Raw genomic sequence first — 11,202 nt, 5'->3', positions numbered from 1 at the left:
TGAGGGACCGTCAGGAAAGTCCCTGGGCTGGACGTTTGGGCAAAGACCCCAGATCTGGGCCTACACATTTCTCTCAGTGGGCCTAGCCCCAGATGCTGACCCCTGTCTGTCTCTGTGTCTGTGTATGTATCTGTCTGTCTGTCTCTCTGTCTGTCGTTGTGTCTGTCTGTGTGTGTGTATATGTGTGTGTGTGTGTGTGTGTGTGTGTGTGTCTGTCTGTTTGTGTGTCTGCCTGTCTGTGTATCTGTCTGTCGTTGTATCTGTCTGTCTGTTTGTCAGTGTCTCTCTCTATCTCTCTATCGCTCTCTCTCTTTTCCTCTCTCTCTCTCTCTCTCTCTCTCTCTCTCTCTCTCTCTCACACACACACACACACACACACACACACACACACACATACATGCACAAACACATACATACATACACACACGTAACCAATTAATGTACATACACACACACGCGCGCACTGTGTGTTGACGTTATCTCGGAATGTCATTAAATGATTCCTCTGATTTGTACTGGTCAAGGGCCGGGACTAAAGATCAATGAAGGTAGTCATGAGAGCTTGTTTTTGAACGCTAACTTCAGAAGAAAATGAACCACCAATAGCCTGATAAGTTCCATCAGAAAAATGTGCCAACGTTTAAAAAAATATTCAATTCATCGCGTTCAAGGCAATGGATTATTTTAACTTTGACGTTTTACAATCTTTTTTTTTTTTCGTTTTTCTCAAAAAGTACTTTTTCAAAATGGTGACCACGCGGGGGAAATCGTTTTTCTGAAACTATCAGAGCTACATGTTTGAAATTTGGCTCACAGATGCTGTATAAAAAGTTCTGTGATCATAGGCTGGGATTTTGTGAAAAAGTGATTACTTGTTGAAATATTCCTGATTTTTTTACACCGTACTCGTTTTTTTCTGTGCGGGTTCCGTGAGATATCAATATTTTTGTTGTTTTTAATGATAGGAAAAAATCAAAGCCTATGATCACAGATAATTTGTTTGTTAATATGTGTGCAAAGTTTGAGGTTTGAATTTTAATATTTTCTGAGGAAAACGATTTCCCCCGCAACATGGCCAAAAATCCAAGATGGCCGCCGTGGAAACCAACTTTTTAATAAAACTCGACAAATTCCGTCATGATTATTCTTCTAATTAGTCTATAATTAGCCTATATCACCTTTAAAAATTGAAAGAAAGTCAAACCCCTAGAAAATTCCTCGTATCTTGTACATAACCCCAAGTTTAACAACTCTCTCCTCATCCCATGTACTTTTATCAAGCCCAGTGTTGTATACCTTGTGTAACTACAGTGATATATTGTTTGTGTAGCGGTCCAATGGTGAATGGAGCTCTGCCTTTATATAAGTCATAGGGTTGGAAAAACGACAGAAGGGGCTGTAAGCTTTTTCTGAGAGACTGTGCAAGAGTAATTTGATTGTAAAATGTTTTACGCTTCTATAGACACCTTTTAGATTATTACGGAGGCGGGCTGCTTCGACCCCACCTGTCAAAACCAACACGAAGGGAAGACAAAGAAGTGACTGGACAACATTTCTAAGTGGTCAGGAAATAACTTCTTGTATATATATACTTTTTTACATCCCCATCGGCATAATTTATATCAACCAGGGCTGAGAGAGATACAACATCCCAGCAGAAAGACCGAGATACTCGATAGAAATCTCTCAAGACTCGGGAATCTAACTCGGGTCTCCTGTGTGCGACATCGACGCGCCAGACAGCTACAGAACAGGCGCTGGTGGACAGACCTCAGTTTCTCTCTGGCTAGCAAGACAGACAAGGACCGTGAGGGGTGGAGACGTGTTGTGAGATCATCGTCAACGTGCTCTAACAGCATTCTTATAGGCGGTGCACAGTGGATGATCGGCTCGGTTCTGTTCAGTTCCGTTCGGTTCCGTTCCGTTCGGTTCTGTATGCTTCCCGGGAAGCTGAGAATGTTTCGGAGTGTCCTATGGTCTGCTGGGGTAATAATATAGTGTAAAGCGCATAGAGCCTGCTGCTGAGCGGGGATATGCGCTATACAAATGCTATCTATTATTATTATTATTATTCTGTCCAGTTTCTGACAGCTTCAGGGCTGACTATAGACCCCTGCCTCAAACCGATCGCCCGACTCGCGGCCTTGGAAAGTAACGCGTTTGATCTTTGCGGTCATCTCCGGTTCGTTCGTTTTGTGTCACGATTGTGCTATTCTCCCTCTACGGAGGAAGGTGTGGCTAGCCCCGACGATCAAACCGAACCGAACCGATAGTGTCAATGTGCACCGGGTATTAGCAGCAGACGGGAAACTGGGTCCGGCCCACTCTGGGATCGGTTCTCTAATAAAGGGTGCCCATTAGCCCGATCAGGTCAAGTTGGGTCGATTTGGTAGTCGGGGTGATTTTTGTAGTGTGCACTGAAACCCCCAGAAAACAACCGACCCGACCCGACCCAGCACGACCCGATTGCGCCAATGGGCACCCCCTATTATACAAACCGATCGCCCTACTCGCAGCCTTGAAAACAAACGTGTTTGTTTTTGAGTATCGCCATCGGTGTGTCTGCTTCGTTCGGTTTGTGCCACGATGGTCGATTTTCATCCTCAATCTGGCTAGCCCTGCCTACGAAACCGAAACGAACCGAAACGAACAGATCGTAAGGACGTAGCGGACACATGTCTAACCGCCAGCAGACCAAAGGCAAGGCTGCGTCACAGTTTGAATCTTCATACTCAAAGAAAGATACAGAAGGTCATTTTTACCATCATCTATCAAAATGCTTCCATCTTAACCATCTTATTTAGTGTACTTACGACCTTAGAGCATGCATCAAAATAACATTGAGTGTGTATCTAGCTTACGATTATTATTGTTTATATTGCTGCTCATTTATATTATGTATGTGATTGTAAGCCTACTTGTGTGTGCATGTGCGTGCACGTGTGTACGTGTGTGTGTTTGTGTGTGTGTGTGTGTGTGTGTGTGTGTGTGTGTGTGTGTGTGTGTGTGTGCGTGTGTGTGTGCGTGTGTGTGTGTGTGTACTCGTGGTGGAACACCAAACCAATGTGCCAGGATCTGGACAATAAAGATGTATCTTAAATGAGAAACACGAATCTGCATAATATCTCACAGTAGGCCTATGTAGATCTACATTATTGTCTGCCCCTTTAAGCTTTAGATAAAGAAAAGAGAATTGAAAACAATCTGCACAATAATAAATTAAAACTTTAAAAGAGAGTGTCTTCAAGCGTTGTCGAATGACCAGGATACCAGTCTTCAACGAGTTAAAGAAAAGGTTCAAGAGGTAGGAATGATGTAAGTATCAGGGGGATATTCTGTTTTACTAACGGTTTGATATAAGATTTTTTGACAAGCTATAGAGGTGTTTCAAAAGTAACATATCATCCCCTTTTTAAACATTTTCTTTTACCTTTGGGGAAATCTGTCTTTGCTTTTTGTGAGTTCAGTGTTTCACCCCTATTATGCGAAAAACTTTTAAAAAAATTTGTTTTAGGGGAGGGAGGTATTTTTGTGCGTTTGATTAATGTTTACCCGTTAAACTCAACGAGGAATTCTTGGTACTATTCACAACTTTCGCTTCTCATGGCATCATTTAGAAATAGGTCTCGAAAGACATGAACAGTTGAGATAAACAGTCGTATTCTGTAATAGTGAATCCTACATTCACATATTCAAAATTAAAAATAAAAGAAACTTGAACAACAGGTGCAATAAAACAACGTATACACCAAAACGCTAGTTTAGATTAAGATGTTTCACCACAGCTGCTTTTGCGCATCCTGTTCGTTTACCCGTTTCTATGAGCTACCAAAGTTCTCCTGCCAGGCACAAGATTAATTTCAGCCGACCGTATCAAGGACAGCCCGCGTCCATCCAGGCCAGGTGTAGCGTTACCAGAGAGAGGACAGTGACGGTATAATTCAGGTGGCTTCGAAACCGCACGACTTAAAACAGCTTGTTTATTGTTGTGATTTCTGCACTGGCGGAGAGAGTCTTGTTTTTAAGGTAAGAAACGGAGACAGGCGAAAATCAGTTACATGATTCTGGTTTATTTTAGTTAAGATGAGGTAATATAAGAAAAGATGGAATTTATAATATGATTAGATAAGGTGAGGTGGGATTTAACAAACCCCCCAACATGTTTGTTGATCCTCCGAGGGCAGAAATTATCAGTAGTCGCCTTAGGTGTTGCTTTAACAACCGCTGCTAGTGTTGATTTTGTCTTTTTGATTTTTGGATAGGGTTACTGTTTTTGGTCTTATTTTTGTTCTGATTATTCTCTCTCTCTCTCTCTCTCTCTCTCTCTCTCTCTCTCTCTCTCTCTCTCTCTCTCTCTCTCTCTCTCTCTCTCTCTCTCTCTCTCTCTATATATATATATATATATATATATATATATATATATCAATCTATCTATCTATCTCCTTCTGCCCCCCCCCCCCATACACACACTTGCTTTGTAACTCATCAAGGACCAACAATTCCTCTCCTTGGATACCTGTTACCAGTTTTGTGCCAAGTTTGTCCTAGTTTCTTGGTGTCTGTCCCCACCTTTCTCCGCCACTTTGTTCTTGGCGTGCTACGTTCCTATCAGAGAAGATTTGGGTATTCGCATTGTCGATTTTTCAAAGTGGCTTGAATTCATCACCATCTTTGTTTCACCTTTTTCCTCCTTTCTTTTGTTTGCCATTTCTAACTGTCCTTTAGAGGGGACAATTTCAAATTCAAACCATCTCAGTCTCAAAATCAGTTCCAAGCATCAATTAATGAAAACCTGCATTGCATTTGAACAGCTGCAACTTAATTATACCCTTTCTCAGTATTTGGAACCTCGGGAAATTTCTCATCGTCCACCTTTCTTCCGAATCTTCATCACCCTTCCTTTGTAGTTGTAAGATTCCGCAACCTCAAGAGGACCCTCTTAAAAAGTACACACTACGTCGTCACACCTCTGTATATACAATATTATTATCATATTACAGCGACCGCCTGCCTAAAGCGATCACCACTTGTAGGTAGCATCTATGCTTGTGGATGACATTCACTAGGTAAGAGTAAGCGTCCACGTCCGGTGCCAGTCCACTTGACGGTCTACCGCTTTGTTTCTGTTCTACCACCAGACTAGTCTGACAATTGTTTCACTTCACGATCTACTAGTCTGCTAAAACGAACGACATTGGCCCTAATCCTAACCTTAACCCAAATACGAACTTAAACTTTAAGCCAAATCCTAACCCTTCGGGTAAAACCATATGTGAGGCCGCGTGGTGGAATCAGGCTCTCGTCAAAATAATCAAAGTGAAGAAATTTGCATTTTTCCTCAGGTTTGTGAATTTTTATCAAATTTTTGTTTTTGGCTCAACACCTTTCATGCCCATTAAAGAACTCATTTTTGTGTAGATTTTCTGAAAAGCGTTGATTAAAGGCACAAAAATGGAAATTTTCAGTTACCACGGACTCTTAAGCATAGGAAGTAACTAATCTTTGGCGGCCATTTTCTCACTAAATTTACCTCTGAAAACAGGTGACTTCCACCTCCTTCTTTCGCAAATATCTCAACTTGTATTTAAGATAAATGTATTTTTTTCCCTTCAAGTTAAAGACAGTTGAACAAGCTTTAAGATGGTACCAATAACTCTATATGCCACAAAATTGACGAGAGCCTGATTCCACCACGCTGCCTCACATATATTAATGCCCGACACCGACAGTCAGACCAAACCAGCAGTTTTCTGTCACCTACGGCCGACCATATTAACACCGGAGTTTGGCGGTCAGACACCACCGTCTTGCAAATATGGCGAGGGGTAGAAGAAGAAAATTGTTGTTGTTGTTGTTGCTTTTGAGACGCAGACAGAAAAGGAAACCCAAGACAAAATGATTTTCAGTGCATCCCATCCAAAGAAAGCGTGATACACTAGGTGAATTTCATCATTTGTTTCCGCAGTTGTTGGAAGATAGTAAAAAGCATGAAACATAGCTGTTAAAATGAACTGCTAGAGATATGCAGAGCTGACCAAGAACTGCTAGAATTTCGTGTAGTGTCATTGAGGTGGGAAAGGGGACACAACTATGCAGAGACAACATCATTAAAATTACGTGCCATCTCGCTCCACAGACCGTCTTCGATTGAACATGTTTTATCGGACACGACTCAGGACATCGAGCGTCTGTATGGTAGCCGAAACCGTTTTTTGTTATCTTCCAATGCTAAAGAGCCGGGGCGCATTCTTTTGTCCCCGAAGACGGTCTGGTCTGACCCTCCGTGTCAGGTGTTAGTATGGTTGCGCCTTACTCTAACTCTAACCAATTGACACAGCATAGGTAGACGATGGTCAATCACGTGATCGTCTAATGGACTGGCACTCCACGTCTTTTATTGGCGTCTCTTGATAATGTTCACTTCACCTACAAACCACAAATTATGTATGGCTTCAAGATGAAATCAGGCAAGCGTTCATCAAAATAATGAAATGGAAGAAACCGACCTTTGTTCCGCCCCTGGGCAATATTTATTAATATCTGTTTTGTTTCAGCAACTTTAATGTTAATTTAGAAACAAAACACATCTATGTGAGTTATTTTTTAAAACGTTCATCATAGGCACAAAAAAACCCAACAACAACAAACAAACACAGATTTGCAGATTCCAATAACCCTAAAGGTTACGAAGTCAACAAACTTTTGTGGCCATTTTCTCGCTTACCTCCTTCAATACCATAATACCTCGACTTCCTTTTAAGATAGATGTGTGTTTTTCCATCAAAAAAGAAAAAAAAAAACGTTCTTCTTCTTCTTCTTCCTCGTTCTCGATGACAGCAGCTAGACAGTCAGTCCGATGTCGTGCACAAACTCTGCAGTCCACTTCAAATCTGAGAGGCTGCCATAGAGCTTTCTCTCTAAGGGAGTCACATTCTGCCATGTCAGTGTACGAAGGATGGCGTAGCGCGGGCAGTGCTGAAGGATATGGTTGGCATCCTCTTGGTCGTGTCCTCATTCACAGATCGCGGACTCTCCCACTTTTAATTTAGTGAGCATATGGTTAATAAAACAAATGAACAAATTTTAAGAGTTTATCAATAATTCCGTTATGTGACAAAAAATTGACGAGCACCTGATTCCACAGCGTCGGGACACACATTATCTTGCACCTCTACATGACGACCATATGCCAAAAGCGATAATCTTTTGTAGCAGCCATAATGATTTCTCGGTCCATTCGGGGATAGACGTTAAACTCAGAGGTCCGGCCTCCTAAATAACCTAACAGTGTTGATGGGGGCATTAAACTATACCATTTTCACGTCATATTATTTTGTTGTAAAATATTTTTTTTCTTGCAGTTTGATCTCGCAGTAACCTGGCGAAAAGATGAAGACGTCTTACATTTTGACGGTGTCTGTTTTGGCGGCGTTCTGTTTCTGCCTTAGTACCAGTCAAATGATGATGAGAAAAAACAAGAAAAGGGGCAAGAGAATGCGATGTGGAATGAGTATGTGTTTTCCGTTAAATATAACTTTGAATTTCACTCACTCACTCCCTCCCTCCCTCCCTCCCTCACTCACTCACTCACTCACTCACTCACTCACTCACTCACTCACTCACTCACTCACTCACTCACTCACTCACTCACTCACTCACTCACTCACTCACATACTCACTCACTCTCTTATTTACCCATTTACACACTCTCATTCACTCACTCACTCACTCACTTAACGGACTCAACAAAACCCCAAATTTAACTGAGACTGCATTTGCTTTTTAAAATGACTTAATAATTTTTCTTGTAAACCCCCCCCCCCCCCCCACCCACTACAACTCAGAGCCCCCATAGGCACCCGTTACTGTTTGGGGAAATCAATCTAACAAACTGAACTTACACGGAGAAGACAAGTACTGGTTCAAATCCCAAAGAGGAACAACTTAGGTTCGTTTGGGCAGTTTTCAAGGTTCTCCAAGCATGTGGCTCAGTCTAGATCTAGTCAGGGATTAACGATAGCTCCGTATTTCTCACTGCTTGTTACGTAGTGACGCACTTGTCATATGTGAGGCAGCATGGTGAAATCAGCCGCTCGTCAAAATATTGAAACAGAAGAAACTAACATTTTTCTGCCAGATTGCCAATTTTTATCGAATTTCTGTTTTTTAGCGTAACACCATTGTTGTCCAATTAAAAGCACACTTCTGAGTGGATTTTACTGTAAATACGTTGATTAAAAGCACAAATAATGTAAGTTTTCAGCTTTCATGGACTGTCAAGCTATGGAAATAATCAGATTTTGTCGACAATTTTCTGGCTAATCATATCTTTGAAACCAGGCAACCCACCTTCTTCAATCTCAAGTATCTCAACTTCCATTCAAGATAGATGGGTATTTTTCCCCCGATAGCAAGACAACTGAACTAGCGTTAAGATGATACCAATAATTCTACATGCCCAAAAATTGACGAGCGTCTGATTCCACCACGTTGTGACACATATTATGTTGTTATGCATCTACTCAGTAAGTATGACTGGCGTCTGTGGTGCAGTGGTTAATTAAGCACTTCGCCGTCGCACACAGAAGACGTCAGTTCGAATCCCAGGTTTATCGAGTTTCTCCTCCTGTCTGCTGGGACGTTGTGTCACTCCCTGTCCAGGTTGGTCCAAATAGGCAGGGTAGAAGAAGGCTGCCTCCTAAATGATCTATATATCGAGTTGCAAAAGTTCTGTCACACCCATTATAGTACAATAATTTTCGGTATAGGGTAAGAATAGCAGTGAAAATTAAAAGTATGACTTGTGGGACTTATGAGACTTCTTGTGCAAGAGCAGACCCCAAAAAAATCCTAAACCGGAAGTAGTACGAGGACAAAGTTATGGTATTGATTTCTCTCGGTCTGTGTTGAAATCAACGCTTCCTGCACTCAAAATTTGCTTTGAATGACGTAGACAATGAGTAAACACACCTAACACACTATAAAATTCCATACTTTTTGATGTTTAGGTACCTTTTTTTTCCTGTTTTCAAAATTTAGAAAATGATGAATTCAGAAAATAAAAGGGCCGTATGTATGATAAATTCTTTAATTGCGCTTTCTGCTGTTGCAAGACACGTAAATGTTTGCAGAGGAACCATCTAACGCTTGAATTAACGTTTTAACACCACTAGAACTGTCCAAGACAAACCGAGACGTAGGCAACCAAGGGCGACAACTCGACATCAGAATTGGGTTATCGTCAACACCCACATTGAAAAACCATTCCAACTTAGTGCAGAGACTGCCAGGCACTTCGGACAGTCTTGAAACATCATTATTAGACATTTATAAGGTCGTGGATTACGTGATTATCGCCCTTTATAAGGAGCCATTCTAACCCTGTTTCTTAGAAGAAATCGCCAAATTTTGGCTCAACAACATTGTTGATGAAACTAAAGACGTTGGTAAAGTGTTCTTCTTAGCAATGGTTCAGGTTTTTAATTCGTCGCATTGATGGAAGAGAAAACGTTTTTAAAAGAAGAGAATAGAAATTTCACAAATCCAACGTCACCCAAGAGGCCCGAAGGTGGCTGAAATGTGATGGTAGGGGGTGGAATCTTTGTTTTTTATCGTATACATTTAGATACTTTTCAAAGCAATCTCAAATAACGACATTATTGTGACGAAATTGTTTGTCTCGGTGACTAAGCTACATGGCACGAGTGATGGAATCTGGAAACAAGACAACACCCGACCACAAAAGGCTACGATCAATGAAAACTCCTCCCAAACACATCAAATCATTGTAAGTTCTGGACTGGCCTGCAAGATCCACAAGCCATAACCCAACAGAACATCTGCTGTAAGATGACCTTGACTGGAGGATTAGAAACAGGCCGCACTCCGAACAAACTGGTCAGGAACTGAAGGCTGCACTTCACAAGGAATGGCACGGGGTTCTTCAGACAACCATAAGGACTTCAATTCAGTCAAAGAACAGATGTTTTGTATCAGTAATTCAAGCTGGAAGAGGCCACACGCCATGCTGAGCAAACTTTGATTTTGATTTTGCAAGAGTCAGTGTGAATAAAATTATCTCCCTTGAATAAGGTAAGACATTTGTCAATTCTTTTTATGTCATGTTGGCAGAAAATGAATAAAGATCGCGTGTACAAAATTTCTATTGGCTATGTTGAGTAGTAAATGAGTTATTGTACTTTTAAGGTAGGTGTGACAGAACTTTTGCAACTCGGTATATTATTTTTATTGATGGAGGCGTAAAATACTTTCAAATATAAACGTAAAATACATTAAGTAATGTTGGAAATCATTAATTGTATCCATTCCAATGGATTTATGAGTTCTCTTCATGTCCTTTGTTCTCTTAGCATTGCGTCTGTCCCCGAGCAGCTAGTTATACGCTTACAACTGTTGTTCGCGGGATATAACATTATATTATACTATCCATAATAATATTAGATTATGTTTATCGTTTCAGTGACGGGTCTGGGGAATCGAGGCTCAGTTCTGTCCGATGTTGTGTCCCAAGGAAAGGCACGCTACATGAATTCTTTCCATTTGGCTCGGTCCGATCAGATATGGACGTTCGGGTGTATCGCTGTTTAAATAACCTAACACGGGGCGTAAAACCAATAACATTTCGTATTTTTCCCTTTATTCTTCGTTTCAGTGCAAAATATGCAAGGCATGGAGAAGAACATCACAGCACTGTGGGAAAAGGTGAACATGTTGTCAGTGCCTGTTCACGTACACGTACACGGGGCGAGCACAGAAAGCGGTGACGTCACTGTGATGGCGGACCACACCAGAGATGTGGAGGAGCATCACCATCACCATTCTATGGAGAAACATGGTCACCACCACGCTAAGGATAAACATGGGCATGACCACGATAAAGGCAAAGGTCACCACCACCACCACGATTCTGAGGGGGAAGAGAAGGAGGGTGGAGAAGTTGAGGAGGAAAAGAATCCAAATATTATGTGGAATCCAAGGGATCGCACAGATAAGATGTCTCGTCTGAGAAAGGGGGGTAAGAATAGTCCTAAATGTTTTGTATTTTGCTGTTATAAGAAAGACTTTACCGTTTACTATACACTTTTTTGTCAAACCCCAAAGATAAACCAAGACATGTACATTGCTCAGATACAAAACGTCAAACTGTCATTCACATATTATTATTATTATTATTATTATTAT

At 41.2% G+C, this 11,202-nt stretch overlaps 1 protein-coding gene across 2 annotated transcripts in view; it reads left to right on the top strand.

The window, feature by feature from the left end:
* The first annotated feature begins 3,897 nt into the window (after nt 1–3,897).
* The window catches only part of LOC101855342 (sarcoplasmic reticulum histidine-rich calcium-binding protein), a 14,349-nt gene continuing 7,044 nt past the window's right edge, over nt 3,898–11,202 (top strand). The window contains exons 1-3 of one of the 2 annotated variants that reach the window (XM_005099696.3): nt 3,898–4,026; nt 7,362–7,510; nt 10,673–11,035. In XM_005099696.3, the coding sequence (XP_005099753.1) occupies nt 7,390–7,510; nt 10,673–11,035 (484 nt within the window). In that variant the 5' untranslated portion in view covers nt 3,898–4,026; nt 7,362–7,389. The remainder of the gene's footprint in view (nt 4,027–7,361; nt 7,511–10,672; nt 11,036–11,202) is intronic. The other variant, XM_005099695.3, reaches the window with a different exon arrangement.

The sequence above is a fragment of the Aplysia californica genome, unplaced genomic scaffold (assembly GCF_000002075.1).
Source record: "Aplysia californica isolate F4 #8 unplaced genomic scaffold, AplCal3.0 scaffold00222, whole genome shotgun sequence".
In the NCBI taxonomy this organism is placed as follows: Eukaryota; Metazoa; Mollusca; class Gastropoda; order Aplysiida; family Aplysiidae; genus Aplysia; species Aplysia californica.
The sequence above is the reverse complement of the archived record's forward strand: the minus strand, read 5'-3'. Positions and strand labels throughout refer to the sequence as shown.